Raw genomic sequence first — 25,892 nt, 5'->3', positions numbered from 1 at the left:
AGAGGAGGAAGCAGGCTCCCTGCCGAGCAGAAAGCCTGACGCTGAACCCGATCCTACGACCCCGAGATCATGACCTGAGCCGAAGGCAGAGAGGATTAACCCACTGAGCCACCCAGGCACCCCATGCATTTTTTTTTTTAAGATTTTATTTATTTACTTGAGTGAGAGAGAGAGCATGAGAGGGGAGAGGCTCAGAGGGAGAAGCAGACTCCCTGCTGAGCAGGGAGCATGATGCAGGACTCGATCCTGAGACTCCAGAATCCTGACCTGAGCGGAAGGCGGTGACTTAACAAACGGAGCCAGCCAGGTGGCCTGCCACTGCATTTTTAACCTCTCCCATGCATGGCCTCCGGGTGATGTTCACCAGTGGGTTGCACAACTGCAAACAGTGCAGTAATAGACTGGGCTGGGCTGGGCACGTACATGTCTCTGGGGCTGACACAAAGAGGAGGAATGCCGGGGCCAGGCCTGTAAGCTGAAATGACCTACAAAATGCCTGCACGGATTTGCAAGGCTATAGGCAGGACAGGGGTCCCTGGGCGGCAGGCCAGTCTTTGCCAGCAAGACTCCCACTGTTCTAGCTTGCATTCTTCTTTTCTTTTTCTACAAGTTTTTATTTATTTATTTGACACAGAGAGAGAGATCACAAGTAGGCCGAAAGGCAGGCAGAGGGAGAGGAGGAAGCAGGCTCCCTGCGGAGCAGAGAGCCTGATGTGGGACTCGATCCCAGGACCCTGAGATCATGACCAGAGCCAAAGGCAGAGGCTTAACCCACTGAGCCACTCAGGCGCCCTAGCTTGCATTTTTCTAATTACTCATATGTTTATCAGCCACTGAGTTCTCTCTTCCCCCAAATGCTGCTCCCCCTTGCCCATCTTCCCAACAGGCTGTGCCTGCGAACCTTCTGTATTCTTCCCTAGAGAGGGGCTTGCTCTCCCTTTTCCTCTCAGGCTCAATGTTCCCTGCACAAGCCAGAACAGGACTGGGAGCGGAGAGAAGCCAGCACTGTGGTTTCTCTAGCAACAGGGAGGCAAACACAGGATCAAAGCTTAGGCCGGAAGCTGCTCTCACTGTCCTTTATGCTGGGTCTTCTGAGCATCCAGGGGACACCACACAAGCTAACATTCTCACCAAGTCCCCCATTCTAAGGAGCCCTGCACTACCACCACGCCCATTCTCAGAACAGGAGATCGAGGCTGGGAGCAGCGAGGGGAGCTGTAAGAGCTCACACAGCCGGAAGTGGCAGAACTGGGCCTAGGCCAATGGACACCACTAAGCGTCCTTAGCAAGCACCGAGATGTGCAGGGAGGAGGTCCTGTCCCAAGTGGCCCATGGGGAGGACGAGGTAGGAGCCTGGACTGAACACGCAGCACCTGCTATGGGTAGGAGTCCAAATTGGCTGATCCTTCATCTCTAAAGGGAGATTCTGGAATTCCAGGACAGGAGAAGCTAAGGGGTCAAAAGAGAAAAAACTGCGTACGAAGAGGTTTTCTGGGGGCCACAGTCCCAGGACCACAGCAGCAGCACTGACCACCTACCATTTACCAAGCACGTGCTGGTGCCGAGCTGTATGCTCCTCCCTCAACCTTGTCCTCACGTGACGCCACGCGGAAGATGACAGCCTTCCTGTTTTACAGGTGGGAAAGCTGAGGCCCAGGAGGGTTAAAACTTGCCCATCTAAGAACACTGAGCCAGACATTAAACAGGTATTAATGATTTTAAGAGCATAATTTAGCTGTAACTAATAAAACTGACAGGAATATATTCTAGAAACTCTTGGATATACCAGGATAGTGTACACGAATGCCCAAAATAACATTGCTTGTAAGAGCAAACTGAAAATAATATCTCCATCAACAAAAGAAAGGATAAATTGTGGTACTCATAAAATGGAACATAGCAGTGAACATTAACTACCTTAGGCCTTAGGGATAAAAGTGGATGGATCTCAAAAATATTGAGGGGGGCACCTGGGTATCCCTGTCAGTTAAGTGTCCGACTCCTGGTTTTGGCTCAGATGATGATCTCAGCGTCCTGAGATCAAGTTCTGCCCAGCGCTCTGCTCAGTGGGGAGTCTGCTTGAGATTCTCTCTCTCTCTCTCTCTCTCCCCCTGCTCTCTCCCTCAAATAAATAAGTCTTTTAAAAATATATATGGAGTGAAAAAAAGAAAACTCAGAAGAAGGCACATGGAACAACAGTATTTATGTAAAGTTTGAAAACACGTTAAACAATATTGTATGTCACTTAGGGACATACACATAAATGATAAAGATGGTCAGATTGAAGATAAAGGATCCCTCTGATAAGCTTATCACCAAAGGAGACACAGGAGGGATTTAAATAACTACATGGATAAGATTTTGTTTGGAAAGCTGGCCGGTGAGACCACCACTTTGTATTACCTTTTTTTTTTTTTAAGAATTTATTTATTGGGGGGCGCCTGGGTGGCTCAGTGGGTTAAAGCCTCTGCCTTCGGCTCAGGTCATGATCCCAGGGTCCTGGGATGGAGCCCCACATCGGGCTCTCTGCTCTGCAGGGAGCCTGCTTCCTCCTCTCTCTCTCTCTGCCTGCCTCTCTGCCTACTTGTGATCTCTGTCTGTCAAATAAATAAATAATATCTTAAAAAAAAAAAAAAGAATTTATTTCTTGGGGCGCCTGGGTGACTCAGTCCTTAAGCAGCTAGCTTGGGCTCAGGTCATGATCCGAGTCCTGGGATCGAGCCCCGAATCGGGCTCCTTGCTCAGTGGGAAGCCTGCTTCTCCCTCTCCCACTCCCCCTGCCTGTGTATTTCCTCTCTAACTGGGTCTCTCTCTGTCAAATAAGTAAAATCTTTAAATAAAAAGGAAAAAAAAAAAAGAGGGGGGACCTGGGTGGCTCAGTGGGTTAAAGCCTCTGCCTTCAACTCAGGTCATGATCTCAGGGTCCTGGGATCGAACCCCTTGTTGGGCTCTCTGCTCAGCAGGGAGCCTGCTTCTCCCTCTCTCTGTCTACTTGCGATCTCTGTCAGTCAAATAAATAAATAAATACATTTTTTTTAAAAAATGAAGATTTAAAAAATTTAAAAGAAAAAGAAAAATCATTTGACAGAGAGAGGAAGGAGAGCACAAGCAGGGAGAGGCAGGATGAGGGAGAAGCAGGCTCCCTATTGAGCCTGGAGCCTGATGTGGGCATCGATCCCAGCAGGCTGGGATCATGACCGGAGCCGTAGGCAGACGCTTAACCGACTGAGCCACCCTGGTGCCCCTGTATTACTTATTTCAAACACTAATTTCGGGGGGCTGCCTGACTAGCTCTGTCAGTGGAGTGAGCGACTCTTGATCATGGGGAGTTTGACCTCCAGGTTGGGTGTGGTGCCCACTTAAAAAAAATTAAATAGGGGCGCCTGGGTGGCTCAGTCAGCTGAGTGTCTGCCTTCAGCTCAGGTCATGACCTCGGGTCACGGGATTGAGCCCTGCATCAGGCTCCCTGCTCAGCAGGGAATCTGTTTCTCTCTCTCATTCTCCGCCACCACCCCACCACCCACCCTCCCCCAGCCACACTCTCTTAAATAAAAAAACAAAAACAAAAACAAAAAAAAAAAAAACCTTAAAAAAAATAATAAAAATATTAAACTGAGGGGCGCCTGGGTGGCTCAGTGGGTTAAGCCGCTGCCTTCAGCTCAGGTCATGATCTCAGGGTCCTCGGATCAAGTCCCGCATCGGGCTCTCTGCTCAGCAGGGAGCCTGCTTCCCTCTCTCTCTCTCTCTCTGGCTGCCTCTCTGTCTACTTGTGATTTCTCTCTGTCAAATTAATAAATTAAAAAAAAAAAAAAAAAAATCTTTAAAAAAAAAAAAATATTAAACTGATAAGAACAGATACATAAACTGATACTACACTTGAGCTCAGCCAAAAAGCTGAGAAGCGATTAAATAAAAATATTAAATACTAGGGGCGCCTAGGTGGCTCAGTGTGTTAAAGCCTCTGCCTTAGGTTCAGGTCATGATCCCAGGGTCCTGGGATGGAGCCCCACGTCTGGCTCTCTGCTCAGCAGGGAGCCTGCTTCCCCTCTCTCTCTCTCTGCCTGCCTCTCTGCCTACTTGTGATCTTTCTCTGCGTCAAATAAATAAATAAATTTTTAAAATAATATATTAATACTAATTTTTAAAATCCAAACAAGAAGTTGGCAATGCTAAAAAACAAACAAACAAAAAACACAAGAACACCACACTACAGTCTTTCTTTTGTTTGAACCCAACAGGGAGACTACTGTTTTACCATGGGTCTTACCAGAATCATTCGCTAACACAGAGTATCATCAGGAACCCACATCTTTTTTAAGAAAACAAAGTGCTACCGTCTGTCACCCCCGAGCCATCCTCTGTTGAAGCAAGGACCGAGCCATTCCCTGCCACCAGTCCTTCCGGTGTCCCCAGATCCAGCTTCGACAGCTAAGGCAGCGCCCTCTGCCAGGTGCCCCCAACTTCACGGGAAGACCCATCTTCCCACAGCCCTCTCAGGGGAGACACAGAGAGTACCTTCTTGATGTCACAGGGGAGGAGCTGAGGCTCAGAGCAGACAGGCCTGCCATGCCTCTGGCTCACCGGGGCGGTCAAGGCCAGAAGCTCACCTCTTTGCAGTGCTGTTCCCTCAGCAGGTCTCGGAGGGTGCGGTTGGTCTCTTCAAATGTGCTCAGCTTCTGCAGGAGAAGTTCCTTCTGCCTCGTTAGGGTGTTGATGTCCGTGCAGGTCATTTGTTTCTCCTGGAAGACAGCAGGAAGACCTTACAAGGTACAGAGGGAGAAGGGAGGAGGGCGTGGAGGAAGGCCCCTCTTAAGAGGTGCGGGTGCCAGGAAGTCCAGGGAGAAAGCCCCAAGTTGTGTCCAGGGCCGCAGATGGGGTGGTCGTGGTTCACGGGCAGGCTTCCCAGAGGAGATGGACCCAGGATGGGAGCAGGAGCTCAGTCAGCTGAGAGCAACAAGTGGGGAGGAGGGCTGGGGGCAGAGGGTGGGCAAGTGCAGTCAGGGCAGGCTTCCTGGAGGAAGTGGAGGAAGACACCTGGTGGCCGATACTTGCAGGAATCAAACTGTGGCTGACACTTGCAGGAATCAGACTTATGCCTTGACTCACTGTGATCCCAGGAGACCCATGACGAGGTCTCCTCAAAGACCCTGGCCACCAGAGGTCATCCTCAAGGATCAGGCCCCGGAAGTGAGAGTGGGGGTGGGGGCTGAGGAGTCAACTGTGTCCTCCCCTGGCCTGCAGATGTCATAAAGTCAGCCTGATGACTGCGTAAAGACCCCTCCCCAGCTTGCAACTTGCCCGCCTCTGGGCTCAGTCCCCTGCCTGCCACCCACCGTCTTCAGCTTCCCGATAGTGTCCTTCAAGGCCATGACTTGCTTGGCAGCAGCAGCCCCATCCATTTCAGCTTCTACCAGCTTGGACATGAGGCACTCCTTCTCCTGCTGGAGGTGTTTCTTCTGAAGCCTGGGGCCAGAAAGAATCAGTGCTCTGTGAGCCTTCCTAGGCCCCTGCCCGCCCAGAGCTCTGAGGCTCGCCTCACAATGCCCTTCGAGGCTCCTCTCCTGGTCAGGGAACAGTGGCGGGGGGGGGGCAGGCGGGCTCCTGGAAGGCCACCTGGGCACCAGAGCAGGGCTTTCACCTCAGCTGACATGATGCCATCCATGGCCCTGCTCGCCTCTCAGCCACTAGCATCACCCCTGTCCCCAGCCACTGCCACAGCCTCGTAACCCCCACCTTAGATCTGCTTCGGAGCCGTCCCATCCGCTCTTCAGCCCGGAGCCACGGCTGTCCCAACACTCCCAGCTTTGGAAACCCTTCCATGGCTCCTCGATGCGAACTCCCTAGAGCCACTGCTGAGAACGGCCCCTGCCAACCTCCACGGCCCCCCCCTTGCCCTCTGCCCGCCCCTCTCCTCACCGAGGCCTGCTTTCGCCAATTCCCCCCTTGGGGCTTTTCACTTGAGACCCCACATGCTTTCTTACCCAACACCTACTGCCTATCTCCTGACCCCCCCTGCAGGGCTCTCTTTTAAATGTCGCTGGTTCCAGAAAGTCTGCCTTGCCCCCACGGCACCCTATGGGGTCCTTGTCCCACAGCGTGAACCACTGAATCACTAGCTTGTGAAGCCTGGGCGACCCTGTGACCCGGGGCCGGCGCCTGGGGTGGCCGGGCGGGCAGAACGTACTCCAGGGCAGGGCCGCCTTACATGGTGAAGTCCTTCTCCTCCCTGATGCGCTCGATGTTGTGCCTCAGCACCGTGTTCTCGTGCTCGGTCTCGGCCAGCTCATGGGCCACCTCCTCCAGCTCCTCCTTTCGCTCCTCCAGGAACCTCTTGGCCATCTGGCGCTCACCCTTCTGCATCTTGACCTGTGCGGGAGCACGCAGGCAGGGGCCTCTGAGGGGAGGCTCCTCTGCCGCCACATTGCTAGGCCTGTGGCTTTGGACCAGTTAAGGGCACCTCCGATTGACAGACACATGGGCACTTGGGTCCTGTGGGGCGCAATCTCGGTTGATCTCGGTGAACACTGTTCATCTCACTGTCACTGAGAAAAACCAAGTACAGAGAGCCCGAGTGGCGGAGGTGCTGGCTGGGGACCGAGCCAGGATACAAACCGTGGTTCAGCTGGCACACCACAGCAAGATGTCACAAAAAGACCCGCGCCCTGCGGGCTTTGGAGAAAGGGCTGTTGCCAGGCAGCCGGCCCGGGTTCTCCAGGTGGGCCTGTGAGCCCCGAATGCAGGGCGGGGGACTGGAGACACAGGCCACGCCAGCTGTCAAGACATGGGTCCCTTGCCCTGATCCCACCCAAAGACACAGCCCACCAACTGAGGCCAAACTTCCTTGGCCTCTTTGGGGCTCTGCTGTTTTTTTAAACTGTTGTGTAGAATGAGAAACACAGGTCCCAGTAACCCAGTCATGTCGCCTCTAAAATGGGGACGATACCACCACGGGCTTCATCTACGGCTCTGACAAGTCAAACCAGGGGCATCCGTACAGAGGCACTGGGTGGGGTCAGAGCCGGGCTCTGGGCTAAGTGCTCGATGGAGGGGGCCCAGGTTGCCCGGGCTACCTCCTCAGAGGCATGTGAAGCCCTGGGCAGCCCACCGAGAAGTGTGGGAGGCCCGCAGGCGGACAGACCGAAGGAAGCCATCCTGGGCAGTGTGTCACATCCTCAGGGCGCGAGCTATTCCGGCCCCCACCCCCCTCACCTCAGACTTGAGACAACCAACCGCGTTCATTAGACTGTCAATCTTCTTATCATAACGGTTCATTTTACAGTGACCCGAGTCGTCATCTTCCGTAGAGAGGTCACTCAACCGCATCACCGAGACCAGCTTTTCTGAAGATGGTGGCGTGATCTCCAGACAATGAGGTGGATTCTGATGCAGAGGAGGGAGAAACACGTGAACTCATAAGGCAAGGCCGCGAGCACGGGTTCCAGCGCACCTGCTTGTCCACTGGAGACGGGAAGAACTAAACCACTGAGAGCCCGGCCACAGGGACCCCGGGACAGACAGTGCGCCGGGCCCTCTCGATGGAACGTTACCTACCCGTGTTCACACGAGGTTTCTGAAGATTCTCCACCAAGAAATAAACCCGTGTTACAATGTCAAGTTTAAGACAAAGGGTAGAACAATATGGGCAAAAATACTAATAACAACCCAAGCTGGCCAAAGTTTGGGGCAATAGATGTTTTCATATACCTAGGGGAAAAGGGAAATTAGTCACAAGTCTTTTTTTTTTTTTTTCTTTTTTAGAACTTTGACTTTTTTTTTCAAGATTTTATTTATTTGACAGACAGAGATCACAAGTAGTCAGAGAAGCAGGCAGAGAGAGACAGGGGAAGAAGCAGGCTCCCCGCAGAACAGACAGCCCGATGTGGGGCTCGATCCCAAGACCCTGGGATCATGACGTGAGCCAAAGGCAGAGGCTTTAACCCACTGAACCACCCAGGCGCCCCAGTCAGGAGTCTTTTAAGTGAATGTGAATGCGTGACAGTGGAGAGTTGCGAGTAACCCAAATCTGCTATGAAAAGTATTTTAGGGACAAGTGGGTAAATTTGGTATATGACCGTATGTGATAAATTTGTTAAATGATAATAAGAAATAAAGTTTTTAGGACTAATCAGTATTACTTTGGTTGCAGAGAAAAATAGTATTAGAAATGCATACTGAATAGAGGTCAAAAGGTGTGACACCTGAAAAACATTTAAAGGCATCAGCATAAAAACGTATTTTTTAAATCAAATGCATGTGCCCCTCTGAAAAGTTTATGTAAAGCTACATAATCCTTTGCTTGTAAAACTCCAGAGAGAAAGATATTATAATCTGGAAGCCAGGGTTTCCACGGGTTTTTGGTATGTTGAACTTGACCCTCTCAGTCTTTAAGTTTATTCTGTTGCATTAAGTAATTGTTATTTCTCATTTTTTTGTACAGTTCTGTGCTCCTTTTTTTTTTTTTTTTTTTTTTTTTTTTTTTTTTTTTGATTTTTTTTTTTTTTTTTTTTTATTTATTTGATTTGCACAAGTAGACGGGAGGCAGGCCAGGCTCCCTGCCGAGCAGAGAGCCCGATGCGGGACTCGATCCCAGGACCCTAAGATCATGACCTGAGCCGAAGGCAGCGGCTTAACCCACTGAGCCACCCAGGCGCCCCTTCTGTGCTCCTCTTAAGCTGACGGGGCCACCCTCCTGGGCCAGTTCCCAGGGGAAGAGGAATGAAAGGAATATTCAGTCAGAGAGTAACTCTCGTGCCCAACAAGTAAGACTTACAGGGTACAAAGTTAAAACTGCATGTGTCATTTGTCCCAGCAATTCTGCTTCGAGGGACTTAGTAAAAATATTTATGGATGTGAATCAATATTTACAATCAAGGCAAGAAAAAATACAATAAAATAAAATCAAGGCAAGGATAGAGACGAATGTAGGACCAGATAGTATTAAATACATCACAGTACAAACATACACACAATGGAGTACTACCTTAAAAAATAATGCACGGGGCACCTGGGTGGCTCTGTCGTTAAGCATCTGCCTTCGGCTCAGGTCATGATCCCAGGGTCCTGGGACGGAGGCCCACATCAGGCTCCCTGCTCAGCAGGAAGCCTGCTTCTCCCTCTCCCACTTCCCCTGCTTATGTTCCCTCTCTCTCTGTCTCTCTCTGTCAAATAAATAAAATCTTAAAAAAAAAAATTTTTTTTTAAATAATGTGCAATGTAAATATATCAAAAATACGTTTAAAAAGAATATAATGAAAAATAAAAAAAAGAATACAATGATAAGTATGGTCCTATTGTTACGAAAATCAAAACAAGCAGCCTCTTCATAAGAAGAGATCAGGTAGGCTTCCACCAAGAAGTTCCAGAGGTCTTCTCAGAGCGGTGCGATGACAGGTGGTTTTTTACTTTCTTCCTTGTGTTGGTTTGGATTTTCTAGTTTTTCAACAGCGACCATGCATTGCTTTTTTTAAGACAAAAAGTTTGCCATATTTAAAAGTGGACAAGAGAACATTATATGATTGCAATGATATTTTAAAACTCAAAACTACTGCACAGGAAAAAGTGTGACAGTAAATATATCAAAATATTAGCAGTTTCAGGAGGGTGTTTCCCCTGGGGGTGGTAATGACAGCTTTAGGACCAGAGGGGAGCTTCTGGGGATGCTGATGGTGATGCGGTTTCTTAAGTGGGGAAGCAATTACACAGTATATTCAGTTCGTAAAAATTTATCAATCAAGCAATACACTTCTGACGTGTGTACTTCTTCCTACACATTTCAAAGCTTTCAAAATTTAATAGCAGCCACATCAGAGTAGTAAGATTACAGGTGATGGTCTGTTTATCTGTATTTTCAACTTCCCATAACAAAAAATAAAAGACTTTCATTAACAGGGTAGAGGAAAAAACCCAGACCTCCTTCCTCCCAATAGTGATCAATCTATACCAGAAGGGGTTTTAAAAAAATCAAACAAGGGGTGCCTGGGTGGCTCAGTGGGATAAAGCCTCTGCCTTCGGCTCAGGCCATGATCCCAGGGTCCTGGGATCGAGCCCCGCATCGGGCTCTCTGCTCCGCAGAGAGCCTGCTTCCTCCCCTCTCTCTCTGCCTGCCTCTCTGCCTGCTTGTGATCTCTGTCTGTCAAATAAATAAATAAAATCTTAAATAAATAAATAAATAAATAAATCAAACAAAAGGGATGCCTGGGTGGTTCAGTGGGTTAAGCATCTGCCTTCAGCTCAGGTCATGATCTCAGGGTCCTGGGATTGAGCCACACATCAGGCGCTCTGCTCAGTAAGGAGCCTGCTTCCTCCTCTCTGTCTACCTCTCTGCCTACTTGTAATCTCTGTCTGTTAAGTAAATAAATAAAATCTTTTTTAAAAAATCAATTAAGAATCCCCACATGTTGGGGTGCCTGGGTGGCTCAGTGGGTTAAGCCGCTGCCTTCAGCTCAGGTCATGATCTCAGGGTCCTGGGATCGAGTCCCGCATCGGGCTCTCTGCTCAGCAGGGAGCCTGCTTCCTCCTCTCTCTCTGCCTGCCGCTCTGCCTACTTGTGATCTCTCTCTGTCAAATAAATAAATAAAATATTAAAAAAAAAAAAAGAATCCCCACATGTACATAGCAGCTTCCAAGGTCCATGGCCAGCTCACCCCATATTTCTTCCTCATAGGGTCTTTTTCTCCCTTGTCCACAATGGAAAGGGTCAGGCTAGGTCTTCCCAGAAACAAAGAGCACCACTGGGAAGGGGAAAGGCACTGGCTCAAGTGGGCAGCATGAAATACAGCTACTATCTGAGAGACAAGTCACCTCTCCGGGCTCGTCCATTCCTAGGATTCTGCGGCCAGAGGACTGAAAGCAGACACTGAGCTTTCGAGGGGGGACCATAGCTCCTAGCAACCCTGGTCAATAGGGATGTCAATTTCCATAGTGGCAGATCTTCCATGTATGCTTCAAAACTACCAAGTTTTTTCAGTTTTTTAAGAAGTATTGGGGTGCCTGGGTGGCTCAGTGGGTTAAGCCGCTGCCTTCGGCTCAGATCATGATCTCAGGGTCCTGGAATCGAGTCCCGCATCGGGCTCTCTGCTCAGCAGGGAGCCTGCTTCCTTCTCTCTCTCTCTCTGCCTGCCTCTCCATCTACTTGTGATTTCTCTGTCAAATAAATAAAATCTTAAAAAAAAAAAGAAGTATTTAAAAAAAATATATATATATATTTTTTTTTTTTAATGTAATCTCCACCCCTAACATGGGGCTTGAACTCAAGACCCCAAGATCGAGAGTCACACGCTCCACTGACTGAGCCAGCCAGGTGCTCCTAAAAGAGCATTTTTAATTATAAAATAGAGTATGCTTGTTATAATGACATTCAAGCAGACCATAAAAAAATAAAGCCCTCCCATCCCAGAGGTAATCACTGCTTACGACTTGCTGTATATCTTTCCAGAAAATGTTATACATATACAAACACATGCATATACACATGGATACAGATGTCCTCTTTCTTTCTTTCTTTTAAATAGGCTCCATGCCCAATGTGGGGCTCAAACTCACGACTCCAAGATTAAGAGCTGTGTGCTCTGTGGACTAAGCCACACAGGTGCCCCACACATGCTCTTTTTTGCACCAATAGGGCCAAACTCTACATGCTCTGTAGCTTCACACTTCATTATCATTTATAAATATCTACCCCCATCTTTGGATTGTACAGATACATAATGCATGGGTGTTCATAATTTAACCAATACCCTCCTGATAGACATTCAGGTAGCTTGGATTTTTCTCTCTTAAAAACATCTTGATACACCATCCCTGTACTCTTTTGTGACTTCTTTTTTTTTTTTTTTTTTTAAAGATTTTATTTATTTATTTGAGAGAGAGACAGTGAGAGAGAACATGAGAGAGGAGAAGGTCAGAGAGAGAAGCAGACTCCCCTTGGAACTGGAAGCCCTATGCGGGACTTGATCCCGGGACTCCGGGATCATGACCTGAGCCGAAGGCAGTCGTCCAACCAACTGAGCCACCCAGGCGTCCCTCTTTTGTGACTTCTTAAGGATAAATTTCTAAGTATAAAATTACAGCATCAATTCCTAGATATAAAACTATAGCATCCCTGGGATGCCTGTCTGGTTCAGTTGGTGGAATGTGCAAATCTTGATCTCGGGGTTATGTGCTAAAGCCCCAAACGGGGTGTAGAGATGGCTTAAAAATTTAAATGTCTGGAAAAAAATTTTTCAAAACTGAAACTATAGCATCAATGTTTCGATAAATGCTCCACAACTGTTAAATGGTCTTCACAACCTCTCAAAGTGATCTAAAAAGGTTTGCTGCTTTCTCATACGCTTGTCAACATGAGATTACCAGTAAGCTTTTTAACTATATGCCATTCAGCAAAAATGAGAGCTTGTGTCTTTAAAATATAGTTGGATCATTTATATCTCACTGACCATTAGTGAGGTACATGTAGCAAAAAATGGAAGACAGCATTTTAATTCCAATCTTATATAAGTATATCCATATACAGATATATAAGTATGTGTGTGTGTATATACACACACAGATAGATATACACATACATACGTACTGGTCAGAACACTTTTCATTTACACCCTAGAATACTCCTTACTCCCGTTGTCTCTTAGGGAAAACTGGCAAATCAGGGAGTCACACCCATGAAATAGGACTTCAGTGTAATTACTTTTATTTTTTATTTCTACTTTTAAAGGTAATCAACTATCGGCCAAAGACTGAACGTTTCAAAATGGGCCAGGCACCATCATCATCTCAAAGCAGCCTCAGGTCCTTTTCACTGGCCCGGATAGTGAGATCTTTGTATAAAATGCAGCCAAAAGGTGTTGTCTCATCCCTGAGGTTTTCCATTGCAATTGACTAGAACGTAAGCCTAAGTAAGGAGAGGTGTGCATGGGAGTCCCCGCTGTCACACCAGGGCCCCGCCGCGGCTGGCCCAAGTCTCAAGAAACATATACGGATGGATGCACAAGCAAAACATGTTGAGGCGTGGCTAAAAAAAAAGGCGGGGGACAGTAATTCTCTTGGCACCTTGATGACTGATATAGAAGGCAATTATTCCCCAGGAGATTGTTCCAAAAGTGTGTTTGTGGTTTGTTTGTTTTTTTTTTTAAGATTTTATTTATTTGACAGACAGAGATCACAAGCAGGCAGAGAGGCAGACAGGGCAAGGGAGAAGCAGGCTCCCTGCTGAGCAGAGAGCCTGATGCGGAGCTCGATCCCAGAACCCTGAGATCATGACCTGAGCCGAAGGCAGAAGCTTAACCCACTGAGCCACCAGGCGCCCCTCAAAAGTGGTTTTGATGACATCCGTGGAATACACACATGATCTCTTGTGGGGACTACCTCGAAAGAGGGTGTGCTTTCTTAAACATGCACCCGGTGTATATTTTTTTGGTCACGCTTCATTTACTATCACGGTTATGTAGGGAAAGACACATGGCTCCGCACATACAGAGAGGCCAAGCGTGCACCTTCTAGAACGAGATCTCCCTCAGCCCTGAGCTGGGCCACTGTCTCCAGGACTTCCTCTCTCTGTGAACCTTGGTTTCCTCATCTGTCCATGGGGAGGGCAACACCTACCCCCCTGGCGGTGGTGGTAAGGGTTCAAGAGCATTCGCGTATTTGAGGGGTTAGCCAGGCGCTCAGTAAACACAACCTACTAGGACATTTCTAAGAGCGACGGCAGACCCTGAATCATACCGAGTTTGAGGCCTGCTAGAACCTGACCAGTCCGAGAAGAAAAGCCTGAACAAGAATGAGCCTACCTCCCACTTGCATCCCACATGCCGGGCGGATGACTTTCCAGGGGGCATCCAAGGTACCTTGGTTTTCACCCGGACACTCCGCCGCACATTCACGGTGTCCCCTTTCATTCCGCGCTTATGAGATTTCTGTGGAAAGGGACAAACCGAGGGTCACTCCCCCACACAGCTGGCCTTGGCCTCACTCTGGCGGTGTCCACTTCCAACTCTGCAGGAGAGTCTCTTCTGACTAAGGCGACCACCGCCACTCCTGGGTGATGGCGCGGCCTACCTTCCTAGCCAGGCAGCTGGCCTCTAAAAGCAAGTGCATTTGTCTCCCAAACCTTTGTGGCGTTGGAAGCCCGAGGAGGCTGTGCTGGAGGGGTCGCCCTGCTCCACAGCCTTCGCCTCGCCCGACTGGCATGTCCTACCTGGCTGCTGGCTGCTGATGGTTTCGGGAGTTTTTTTATGTGGACGTGGACAGGAGTGTTCTCATCCACGTGGACATGTAAGGGGGGGGTTGAAGAGCGGTCCTTCATGGTTCGCTTCTGGCAGGCGGGGGAGGACAACACAAAAAAGGTTGATCTGTGGATGAGTAAACTAGCATGAAAAACCGAGCTCACAGCCTCTGGGGGCCACTGGAAGCCTAGCCACCAAGCGAGCAGGACAGCTACCAACTACTGGCATGCAGGCGGGAACCAAGGCAGTAGTGCCGTTCAGCAGACTCCCGCAGAGATCCCGGCCGCAGACCACCTGGGAGATCAGGGTCCGCTAGAGAGAGAGAGGGATCGGCAAGACCCAAGGGGTCCACCCAAGAGCGCGAACCCAGGCCCCAGGGTCCTCAGAGCGGAGTCTCCTTCTGAGCCTGCTGGAAGGCAGAGCTCCTTGGTAGACTTAGCACAGCGCAGCTGGAAAGCAGGGGAATCCTTCTGCCCTGGGATCTGATCTGGACATATGCACATTAGCACAGAAGACACACGCACGGTTAAAAGGGCACAGTGAACCAGGCAGCAGGCAGGTAAAAGATGAGGGAAATGGAAAGCTGAAGGAAATGCTGAGATGAGAAGGTTGGATTGATTCGGAAGAGAACCCGAGCAGGGCGCGACCCCCAGCCACACACACCCCCAGCCCCCCACCCGCAACCTCCCCTTCCCCATTCTTCTCTTCTTTTTTTTGGAAAATGTGTTCTCGGGACTTCTGGAATTTGGAAGGATTAGGTTAAGACAACCTCCTCACACCAACAGTTTTACCACAGGCCCAAACCCAAAATCAATCCAAAACCCCCCAATCAATCAGCAAGATATGCAGGAAAGCCTCTAGCAGAGCCCTGGGCCACGGTGGTGGCAGCGGGGAAAAGCAGCTCCTGGAAAAGGCATGCCAAAGTGTTTCTGGTAGGGCCACAGACCGGAGGGCTGCTCCGTGGGCACGTCACCTACCGTTACAGTCACACTGGGTGCGCCACAAGGTGTCCTCAGGACCTTTTTCTGCGTGAGACTTGTTACTCCGTTCTTCCCACACGATGGAAACCTGCACCCAGGCACAAGAACCAGATTGTAAGCAGAAAACCGGGGCTCTTCTAGCTCTTGGATCTCCCAAAACGAAACATGAGTTCACGGCCGGGAGAACCAGTCTGGAATCGGTTGCCTCCCTTTACACAACCACCGAACACTCATGGTGTGCCCGGCAGGGGGATGGAAACGGGGTGGTGGGCATTTGCAGGGCTGGCCTTTCAACCTCTGCCGTCGCATCACACGTATTGTGACCTTTTGCTGAAAAGCCCACCTGTCATCCTGTCGGGTGACAAAAAGCAGGGAACACAGGAGCACCAGGCAGGGTACTAGTGTGGCCAAGGGTGAAAGTGCCCAGGACTGTGCCCAGAGCAGACATGACCTGGGAGAAATGTTCTGGGAGCAACAGACAGCAGGCCCAGCAACAAAGTGCCTGTGACTCATTCATAAAATTAACAGTCACATATTTAAGTAAGCTGATGCAAAGTTCCTATGTCCCCAAATATTCTACTTGCTACCTTTTAAAATCCGAAGCAGGATTCTTTTTTTTGCAAAGGTTTCTGTTTGTTTGTTTATTTGTTTTTAATAGTATGTGCAATTTGTCATGTTCATACATAAACAGCCCTATCACCAGATCTGCAAATACAGCAAAAGTTTCATCTCCAGTATTTGGCAGCAGAGTGTCCAAGAATTCCATGACGGAAAGGGACTAGGAAAATACATTTGATCCATCCCGCTACCTCCTGACGACCTTCAAATAGGACTTCTGTCCTCCCCACAAATACTCAGGGGAGAATACCACCACCTAAAAATGCAGCAGGAAAATACTCAAGCACTTGAGCACGGAACCTGCTCTATGTGTCACACCTGGATGAAAAAGAAGAAAATATTTACTGTGCCCTATTCATTGTTTAGGTGAGGAATACCAAATCTGAGTAGACAGATCCCCCCCCCCCTTAAAAGCCACTGTTTGGGAAATCTGTCTCCCGCTGCGGTCTTGCCATCAAATCACCTGGACCACATCAACACCTTGTTACCTGCCTACATCATTGTTATTTACATGTAACTTCCTTTCAAAAGGACGTGTGCCTAGTACTCCATGAAGACAGGTGGCCCTGTTTGCTACCAGGGACTGGGGCACCTGGGGAGAGAGGGAGGGCAAGGAGGAGGCAGAGCTGGAATTGCAAGTGAGCACTTTTTTCCTCTTGGTCCACACTTTTAATACACAGAACAGGGAAGCTGAAAAGAGAAGCCTCCAGAGAGCCTGGCCTGGGGGCCCCTGACCACCTTTCCCTGCCCTTCTGCGAGGCGCGCCCCACGATGGCAGTACCTGGGGGAGCCGCCCGAGGATGAGGCAGACATGGCTAGGCATCAAAGCCCAAAGGTGGGCAATTGGGTCAGCGGGCTCTGCTCAGGGGGACCCAGAGGGGCTTGTCAATGAGAATCTCAGGGGCCCGGCATCAAACGTCCTCTCTGAGGGGAGGAGGGTGGAAGCCTTAGGGGTGGCAGTTGGATGAAAACTTGGGAGGCGCTCCTCTACTGTCCAAGTCGCACAGCAACTGTCCTGCCAAAGTGGGGGGAGATAGGAGAGGCTGAGCGACCTGTGGGGCATCGGATGGGCGGCCGGTAGGTGGTTGCGGGGCGCGGAGGGAGCTCCCCTCCCCAGGGAGGGACAGGGACCGGAACTTCAGGGACAAGGACCACCACGCCCAGGCCCCGCCCGGGAGAGAAGGTGGGCGGGCCACCGGAGGGAAAACCTGAGGCGCCGGATGGCGTGCGTAGAGGGCGGGCGGGCACCGCTTGGCCCCCAAGTGGGCCCAAAGGGCCGAAACCCGCCGAGGGAGCTGGAGGGATACTCGGGGCGGGGTCAGGGCAACTGTCTCCTAGGAGAAGGGGCGTTCCCGGGAGAATAGAAACCCAGAAAGGACCAATAGTATTTGAAGGCGGGAGGGGCGGCGGCTGCAGGGAAAAGGTGCGCGCGGCCGCAAGTGGGTACCCCAGACCGCGTAGGGAAAATCCTCCCGAGCGCAGCAGCCAGAAGCCACTGGGATGTAGTATCCGAGTTAGAGCGGGTCAGACGTCAGGTAGTGCAGGGAGCGGGGCGAAACCCCCGGTGAGGCCCCCTGGACAGGTGATCCCACTCCCGCGGGGTCGGGAGGCCGGGAGGCGGCCGCCGGGGGACAGCGCTGCCCGCGGGGAGGGAGAGGCGGCCGGGGCGACGCCCACCGGCGGGCAGGGGGCGCGGAACCTGTCTCCGTCCGCGGAGAGGGGGACGTCCACCCACCAGCGGGCAGGAGGGGACCAGTTTCTGCCCATAGAGAGAAGGGTGAAGCCCTGCCGGAGGGCGGCGGAGGAGGGAGCAGAGTCCTGCCGGAGGCCAGGTCAGGAGGGAGGCTGCGGGCCCGCCCGTTAGCGGGAGGAGAAGAAGGCCCGCGCCTGGGGGGGGGGGGCGGGGGCCACATTCTGACGAGAGCCGGACTGAGCGCGCCAGGGGGCCGGAGGCGGGGGCGGCCGCGGGGCGTGGGGGGCGGGGGGCGACGGGGGCTGGCCAGCCCGTTGGGGACCATGCTGCCCGTGGGGACCCGGCCCGACGGTGGCCGCGGAGCGTCCCGGAGCGCCCGGGGTCCCGCCCTTCGGCGGCGCCTCACCAGGAGCGACACGGCTGCGCCCAGAAACGTCTCCTTATGAAGTCGTTGAAGTCGGAGGCCAGGGCCGTGCCATGGAGACGCCGCGGCGGATGCAGTCCGGCTCCCGCGGCGGCTCCTCCCCGCTTCCGCCTCCTTTTCCGACACCCGGTCGGCAGCTCGCCCATTGGCCAGTTCAAACCCCCCCGGGAGCCTCTCGGGTTTCGCCATTTAGGCCCAGCCCCCGGCGTCACAGAGATGCCCCGCCCCGCCCGAAGCTCCGCCCACGTCCTGGCCACGAGCACCGTCGCCGTGGAGACGCGCGACGCCACTAGCGGGCCTTGCCTCGGCTTGCCCGCCGTTCAAGGCCCGCCTGACCCTCCGCCATTTTTACCCCGTCTTGGTCCTCCTCGAGTCCCCTGACTCCAAGGAGCGCTAAAACTCTACCCCGGACCGTTTCATACGTGTTAGGGAACTGGGTTCAGAAGGGGGACACAGAACATGTTTGTGGCCGGAGCTACGCGCTGCTTCTGGAAATCCAGCCCTGTCAGTACTGCGCTGTTGGTGCACACTACCCCGGCGCTCCCCCTCTCCCACCGCGCCTCCTCCGTCCTTGTCCAGACACGAGGACGGGGCCGCGTTCCCGGGCCCCTCGCCGCCCTCCTGCACACTGGGTGGTGCTGTGTGTACGGACCTACTTCGATGAGGTTCTCGCTGAGCCGCCATCTTCTCCACTATGCCCTCTCTCGACCAATCGAGGGGGGTCGTCACGTGGCTCACCGCGCCGCCCTGGATTCTGGGAGACTTTGACATCCTGAGGCCAAGCTGGCCCCAGTCCCTGCACACCCTCCCGGCCAGGACTTTCCCCTGCGCCTCAGCCAGGCACCCCCCAGGGCCACACAACTGGTCCACGTGAAATCTGAAATTCCAGCTTCCCCCCTCTCCACATAGTACCTGCTTTTCTGGCTTCGATGTCACCGGCCAGGGCCCGCCATATTCGTTCCCCCGTGTCAGGGAGTCGTCCGCATCCGTTCATTTTCAACCTGAGGTTCTGCAAGGATGAAACCCACACGTCATTGCCTCCACCGTCTCCTGAGCCCTCACGACCACCCAGAATTGTTCCATTTGTCCCTGGATCCTTGCCCTCTCCCCAAGTGGCTTTTCCAAACCTTGGCCTCTTACCGACCCGGACTCCAATTCTCCTTTTTTTTTGTAGAGAAGAATAAAGCCATCAAGTAGAATTCCCTCGACCTCATCCTGAACTTCCCCCATCCTGTAATTCCCCCTTCAGAGGAAGAGATGTCCTTGAAGCTCAGGGCAAACTTCTTGCTGCCAGGCCTAGATCAATTATCTCTGTAAAATGTCTCTTGTTACCCCCAGCACATAATTGTTGATCATTTCTCAACGCTCCTACATTCACTGAACCAATATTTATTTAAGTTCCTGCTATGTGCTAAACCCAGTTCAAGAAACACTAGGCCCTGCCTAGTCTTTGAGGAGACTATGGCCAACCTCTCTGACTTCAGATTGCTTGACCATGTCTTCCTCTTTTTTTTTTTTTTTTAAGATTTTATTTATTTATTTATTTATTTATTTGACAGAGAGAGATCACAAATAGGCAGAGAGGCAGGCAGAGAGAGAGAGAGAAGAGGAAGCAGGCTCCCTGCAGAGCAGAGAGCCTGATGCGGGGCTCGATCCCAGGACCCTCATGACCCGAGCCGAAGGCAGAGGCTTTAACCTGCTGAGCCACCCAGGCACCCCTTGACCATGTCTTCTGAATGCAAACTATTCTGAGCTTGGCCAGGATTGGCCTTTTTTAAAAAAAAAAGATCAACACCCTGCACTGACAAGGACATTGGGAAACAAGCAGTCTCATATGTTGCTGGTAGGATTAAAAATTGATATAATCTGGGGCGCCTGGGTGGCTCAGTGGGTTAAGCCGCTGCCTTCGGCTCAGGTCATGATCTCAGGGTCCTGGGATCGAGTCCCACATCGGGCTCTCTGCTCAGCAGGGAGCCTGCTTTCCTTCTCTCTCTCTCTCTCTCTCTCTCTGCCTGCCTCTCAGTGTACTTGTAATTTCTCTCTGTCAAATAAATAAATAAAATCTTTAAAAAAATTGATATAATCTTTTGGGGCACTTAGGTTGCTCAGTCAATTAAGTGTCCAACTCTTGGTTTTGGCTCAGGTCATGATCTCAGGGTTGTGGGATAGAGCCCAGGGGTGGGGTCCGTCCTGAGAGGGGAGTCTGCTTCTCTCCCTCTGCTCTCCTCCCGCACTTCTCCCTCTCTCTCTCGCTCTCTCAAATAAATAAATCTTAAAAAAATAAAAATTAAGGGGTGCCTAGGTGGCTCAGTCATTAAGCACCTGCATTTGGCTCAGGTCATGATCCCAGGACCCTGGGATGAAGCCCCACATTGGGCTCTCTGCTCAGCGGGAAGCCTGCTTCTCCCTCTCCCACTCCCACTGTTTGTGTTCCCTCTCTCTCGCTGTGTCTCTCTCTGTCAAATAAATTTTTAAAATCTTAAAAAAAAAAAGAGGTAAGAACAAATTTAGACCTTAAAGGGAAATTTCCTTTCAGCCTTTCTTTTCCTCGATGTAATTGTCTTTGGACTGACTCCTCCTTTCCCTCCCAAGGGGGTGAGAGACTCAGGGAAAAGAGAGAGAGGTGTCCCTCAGGCTTGCCTGTAGCCCAGACAAAAAAAAAAAGGGCTCCACAAGGACCAGGAAACCTTACGGGTTTGGAGCAAAAGGCAGTTAGTAACAGGCAATACGCATTTGCACAGTGCACACCCTGTGTGTATTATTTCTCTCTGGAAGCTGGTGCAAGGGTGAGCGGCGCAGAGCAGTTACAAATAGAGAAGTAATCAGAAGAGAATGGGCAGTAATTTCTTTGACATTGGTCTTAGCAACATTTTTCTCAGTATGTCTTCTCAAGCAAAAATAAACTCTGGGGACTACCCCAAAATAAAAAAGCTTTTGTGGGGCACCTGGGTGGCTCAGTGGGTTAAAGCCTCTGCCTTCGGCTCAGGTCATGATCCCAGGGTCCTGGGATGGAGCCCCATATCGGGGGGGGGGGGTCCCCTGCTCAGCAGGGAGTCTGCTTCCCTCTCTCTCTCTGCCTGCCTCTCGGCCTACTTGTGATCTCTGTCTGCTAAATAAATAAAATTTTAAAAAAAAAAAAAAAAGCTTTTGCACAGTGAGAGAAACCATCAACAGAATGAAGAGACAGACTCTGAATGGGAGGCGATATACAAATGATATATACAGTGAAGGCTTAGTATCCAGAATACACAAAGAACTTATACAACTCAACACCAAAAAACCACAAATAACTCAATTAAAAGATGGCAGAGGACCTGAATAGACATTTTCCCAAAGAAGACATACAGTTGGCCAACGGACACATGAAGAGATGCTAAACATCACTCATCATCAGTGAGGGACGCCTGGGTGGCTCAGTTGGTTGAACATCAGACTCTCTTAAGATTTTATTTATTTGGCAGCGAGAGAGAGAGAGAGAGAGAGCACAAACAGGAGGAGAGCAGGCAGAGGGAGAGGGAGAAGCAGGCTCTCCACTGAGCAGAGAGCCCGATGCAGGGCTCAATCCTTGGACCCTGGAATCATGACCTGAGCCAAAGGTAGATGCTTAACCAATTGAGCCACCCAGGCGCCCTGAACATTAGACTCTCGATTTTGGCTCAGGTCATGATCTCCGAGTCATGGGCTAGACCCTGTCTTAGCCTCTGTGCTCAGTGTGGAGTCTGCTTGGGATTCTCTCTCTCCCTCTCTCCCTCTGCCTCTACCTCCCCCCACCCCAGCTCGAGCTCTCTAAATAAATAAATAAAATCTCAAAACCTCAATGAGATGTCACCTCACACCTGTCAGGACAAGAAAGAACAAGGGTTGGCACGGATGTGGAGAAAAAGGAAACTTCATGCACTGTTGGTGGGAATGCAAACTGGGGTAGCTGCTGTAGAAACTGCTGTAGAAACCAAAAATTGGAGGGGGGTATCCTCCAAAAAAAGAATGCAGCCTTTTGGGGGCGCCTTAAAAATGGGGGTGTCCAGCTTGGCTCAATGGGTAGTCCCGCATCGGGCTCTCTGCTCAGAATGCGGCTTTTGGTAATCTCTCTGTCAAAATCTGCGGGTTGTGATTTCAAGCCCCAACTTGGGGGTAGAGATTACTTAAAAATAAAAGCTTTTTAGGGGCACCTGGTAGTTCAGTCGGTTAAGCATCTAACTCTTGCCTTCAGCTTAGGCCAGGATCTCAGGGTCTTGGGATCAAGTCCTGAGTTGGGCTCCATGCTGGGCATGGAGCCTGCTTAAGATTCTCTCTCCCTCTCAGTCTACTCCTCCCCCTGCTCTCATTCTCTCTCAAAACAGACAAATAAATAAAAATCTTTTCAAAAGAAAGAAAATGGAAACACTAATTCAAAAAGTTAATATGCACCTGAATGCTAATGCACCATTACTTTTAATAACCAAGATATGGGAGCAGCCTAAGTGTCCCCTGATAGATAAATGGACAAAGATGTGGTACACACACACACACACACACACACACACACACAATATGTCATACTGCTCAGCCATAAAAGAGAGAGAGAGAGAGAGATTGTGGACGCCTGGGTGGCTCAGTCAGTTAAGTATCTGGCTTCCGTTCAGGTCATGATCCCAGGTTCCTGGAATTGAGTCCCACAAGGGGCTCCCTGCTCAGCAGGGAACCTGCTTCCCCTCTGCCTGCTGCTCCCCCAACTTGTGCTTTCTCGGTGTCTCTGACAAATAAATGAATAAAAAATCTTTTTTAAAAAAAAGATTTTTATTTATTTGACAGAGAGTGAGATCACAAGTAGGCAGAGAGGCAGGCAGAGGAAGAGGGAGAAGCAGGCTCCCCGCTGAGCAGAGAGCCAGATTTGGGACTCGATTCCAGGAACCTGAGACCATGACCTGAGCCGAAGGTAGAGGTTTAACCCACTCAGCCACCCAGGTGCCCCAAGAATAAAATCTTTAAAAAATAATGAAACGGGCGCCTGGGTGGCTCAGTGGGTTAAAGCCTCTGCCTTTGGCTCAGGTCATGATCCCAGGGTCCTGGGATCAAGCCCCAGTTCGGGCTTTCTGCTGCGTGGGAAGCCTGCTTGCTCCTCTCTCTGTGTCTGCCTCTCTGCCTACTTGTGATCTCTGTCTGTCAAATAAATAAATAAAATCTTAAAAAAAAAAAAAAAAGAAAAATGAAACAAGATGAAACCAGAGAGGGAGACAAACCATAAAAGACTCTTAATCTCAGGAAGCAAGCTGAGGGTTGCTGGAGGGGTGTGGGAGGGATGCGGTGGCTGGGTGATGGACATTGGGGAGGGTATGTGCTATGGTGAGTGTTGAGAATTATGTAAGACTGATGATTCAGACCTGTACCCCTGAAATAAACAACAAAAAAGAAACATTAGAGGATAGTCAGAGTGAAGCAGGAAGGATCTCCTAGATCCCAGATCTCAACTCACAGTCTGTCTAACCTGAGACCTAATTAAAATGACTAATACTTGCGGAAGGATGAAAAATCAATCCCAGCTGCTTGATAAATTATATTACATATATTCAGAAAACACTATACTGCCGTTAAATAGGATAAGACAGATTATTCAGGCATGGAAAGACCCCCAGACATTACAACAGAGAGGAATAAAAGGTGACATGTTAAACTGAGTAGAGCCACGATTCTGTATCTGCATGAAAACCACCTGAGTACGTTACTACCAGCAGGTAAAGAGAATCTGGAGGGATATACACTGAATTGTTAGGACTAATGGAAGATGGAATTACGAGAGAGATTTTCACTAGTACATTGCGAATTTCTGTAAAGTTTAAGTGTTGTTTTTTAAAATTTTTAAAAAGATTTTATTTATTTATAAATAAATTATTATATTTACCCTGAGACCATGACCCGAGCTGAAGGCAGAGGCTTTAACCCACTGAGCCACCCAGGCGCCCCCGTTTTTTTTGTTTTGTTTTGTTTTGTTTTGTTTTTTTAAGTAATCTCTACACCCAGTGTGGGGGCTTGAACTTACAACCCTGAGCTCAAGAATTGCATGCTCTGGAGCACCCGGGTGGCTCAGTCGGTTAACCAGCTAACTTGGGCTCAGGTCATGATCCCAGGGTCCTGGGATCGAGCCCCACCTCCGGCTCTCTGCTTAGCGAGGAGCCTGCATCCCCTCTCTCTCTGCCTGCCTCTTTGCCTACTTATGATCTCTGCCTGTCAAATAAATGAATAAAATCTTTTTAGAAAACAAATAATAAATAATAAAATTTTTTAAAAAAGGAAAGAAGAAATTTAAAAAACTTTAGGGGCACATGGCTGATGAGTCTGTAGAACACAAAACTCTTGATCTCGAGGTCATGAGTTCAAGTCCCATGTTGGGTGTAGAGTCTACTTGAAAAAAATTTATTTTTAAACCAGAAGACACTGTCTCAGAATGTTAACACTGACGATTTTATTTTCCTCCTTCTGTTTTTGCAAATTTCAACAATGAATGTGGGCTTCTGTTGTTGGTTAGAAAGATCCACAGTTGAAGGAGGAGCCAGCTAGGAGCTCCGGTGCTGGACCCCAACCCTGCAAGCAGTGAACAGCAGAGGGATGCCCCGCAGTGCCCCACCCCAGCCCCTGGCCCAGGCTCATCTCCATTTGCCCAAGGGCCCGTATATCAGTGATTTCCATCCTGGAGCCCCATCCCCCAGGAGCCTGAGGCAGCCCTCACATTACTGCCCTGAGGAAAAGGACTCTGGGCTCCAGAGAGGGTCTGGCGTTTTCTCTCAGGCCGTGGGTAGAACTGGTGGAGAGAAATTCCAGGCCTTACTAAGGCTTAGGCTCCTCTTAGGCCCTTTGACTAGTGGCCCTGCGCCTTTGAGACTGGATGGACTCCGGGCTCTCTGAGAGTCCTGGTTAGGCAGCTGCCCAAACCAGTGATTCTGAGTGTGGTCCCCACACCCCAGCACCAAGCAGCAACACGAGGGAACGTGGTAGAGGTGCAAAGCTCTGACCCCACCCCGGACCTACGGAATATGGAACTCCAGGGGCGGGGCTCAGCAACCCGTGTTTGAACACGTTCTCCAGGGGATTCAGATGACCTCTAAAGTTTGAGACCGGGGCGCCTGGGTGGCTCTGTTAGTTAAGTGTCTGCCTTCGGTTCAGGTCATGATCCCAGGATCCTGGGATGGAGCCGAGTCAGGCTCCCTGCTCAGTGGAGAGCCTGCTTCTCCCTCTCCTGCCTGATGCTCCCCTTGCTTGTGCTTGGTCTCCCTCTCTCTCTCTGTCAAATAAATAAATAAATAAATAATCTTTAAAACAATATCATGCCGGGCGCCTGGGTGGCTCAGTGGATTAAGCCGCTGCCTTCGGCTCAGGTCATGATCTCAGGGTCCTGGGATCGAGTCCCGCATCGGGCTCTCTGCTCAGCGGGGAGCCTGCTTCCTCCTCTCTCTCTCTCTGTCTACTTGTGATCTCTCTCTGCCAAATAAATAAATAAAATCTTTAAAAAAAAAAAAAAAAAAACAATATCATGCCTCTTCCATTTGACAGAGGAGAAAACGTTAGGGTTTTACCATAAGGAGAGGCACCTCACTGAGCAGCAGAGACAAGAGGCAGAGGGGAAACTGGAAATTAGATTATGTTTCCAGAGCCCCCAACTCTCTTCTGACTCAGGCAGATGTCCCAAGCCCATCCTGATCCACTCTGTCACTGGCACGTCGCCGTGATGCCAGTAAACATCAGTGCGGCACTCCCTCCTCACCGGGCAGTGTGCTCACCTGCATGAGCTCGGCCAGGCCTCACCACATCCAGTCAGCTTGGCACGAGTGCTGACCCCATTTTATAGAGCAGAACACTGAGGCTAGCGGAGGCTCAGGACACTTGCCTGAGGTCACAGAACTAGAAAAAGACAGAGACAGCTCACACCAGCTTTCTCTGCCTGGGGAGCCCATGCCGGGGCTTCCAGGAGCACCAAGGTTTGCAGG

General features: G+C 50.3%; 1 protein-coding gene across 18 annotated transcripts in view; it reads right to left on the bottom strand.

Annotated features, from left to right (window-relative positions):
* Window positions 1-18,644, bottom strand: part of ODF2 (outer dense fiber of sperm tails 2) — a 37,515-nt gene extending 18,871 nt beyond the window's left edge. The window contains exons 1-9 of one of the 18 annotated variants that reach the window (XM_004757179.3): window positions 17,917-18,038; window positions 16,599-16,832; window positions 15,197-15,287; window positions 14,192-14,308; window positions 13,785-13,910; window positions 7,210-7,380; window positions 6,206-6,366; window positions 5,334-5,463; window positions 4,608-4,739 (exon numbers count right to left, since the gene is read on the bottom strand). In XM_004757179.3, the coding sequence (XP_004757236.2) occupies window positions 4,608-4,739; window positions 5,334-5,463; window positions 6,206-6,366; window positions 7,210-7,380; window positions 13,785-13,910; window positions 14,192-14,308; window positions 15,197-15,287; window positions 16,599-16,630 (960 nt within the window). In that variant the 5' untranslated portion in view covers window positions 16,631-16,832; window positions 17,917-18,038. Of the gene's footprint in view, window positions 1-4,607; window positions 4,740-5,333; window positions 5,464-6,205; window positions 6,367-7,209; window positions 7,381-13,784; window positions 13,911-14,191; window positions 14,346-15,196; window positions 15,288-16,598; window positions 16,833-17,025; window positions 17,134-17,552; window positions 17,705-17,916; window positions 18,107-18,586 lie in introns of those variants that run through there. The other 17 variants (XM_045082518.1, XM_045082520.1, XM_013058683.2 and 14 more) reach the window with 17 other exon arrangements.
* Window positions 18,645-25,892: the final 7,248 nt, after the last annotated feature.

The sequence above is a fragment of the Mustela putorius genome, unplaced genomic scaffold, assembly GCF_011764305.1.
Source record: "Mustela putorius furo isolate JIRA1106 unplaced genomic scaffold, ASM1176430v1.1 tig00000596_pilon_pilon_pilon, whole genome shotgun sequence".
Taxonomy (NCBI): domain Eukaryota; kingdom Metazoa; phylum Chordata; class Mammalia; order Carnivora; family Mustelidae; genus Mustela; species Mustela putorius.
Note: the sequence above shows the minus strand (reverse complement) of the source record. Positions and strands in the feature narration are given on the sequence as shown.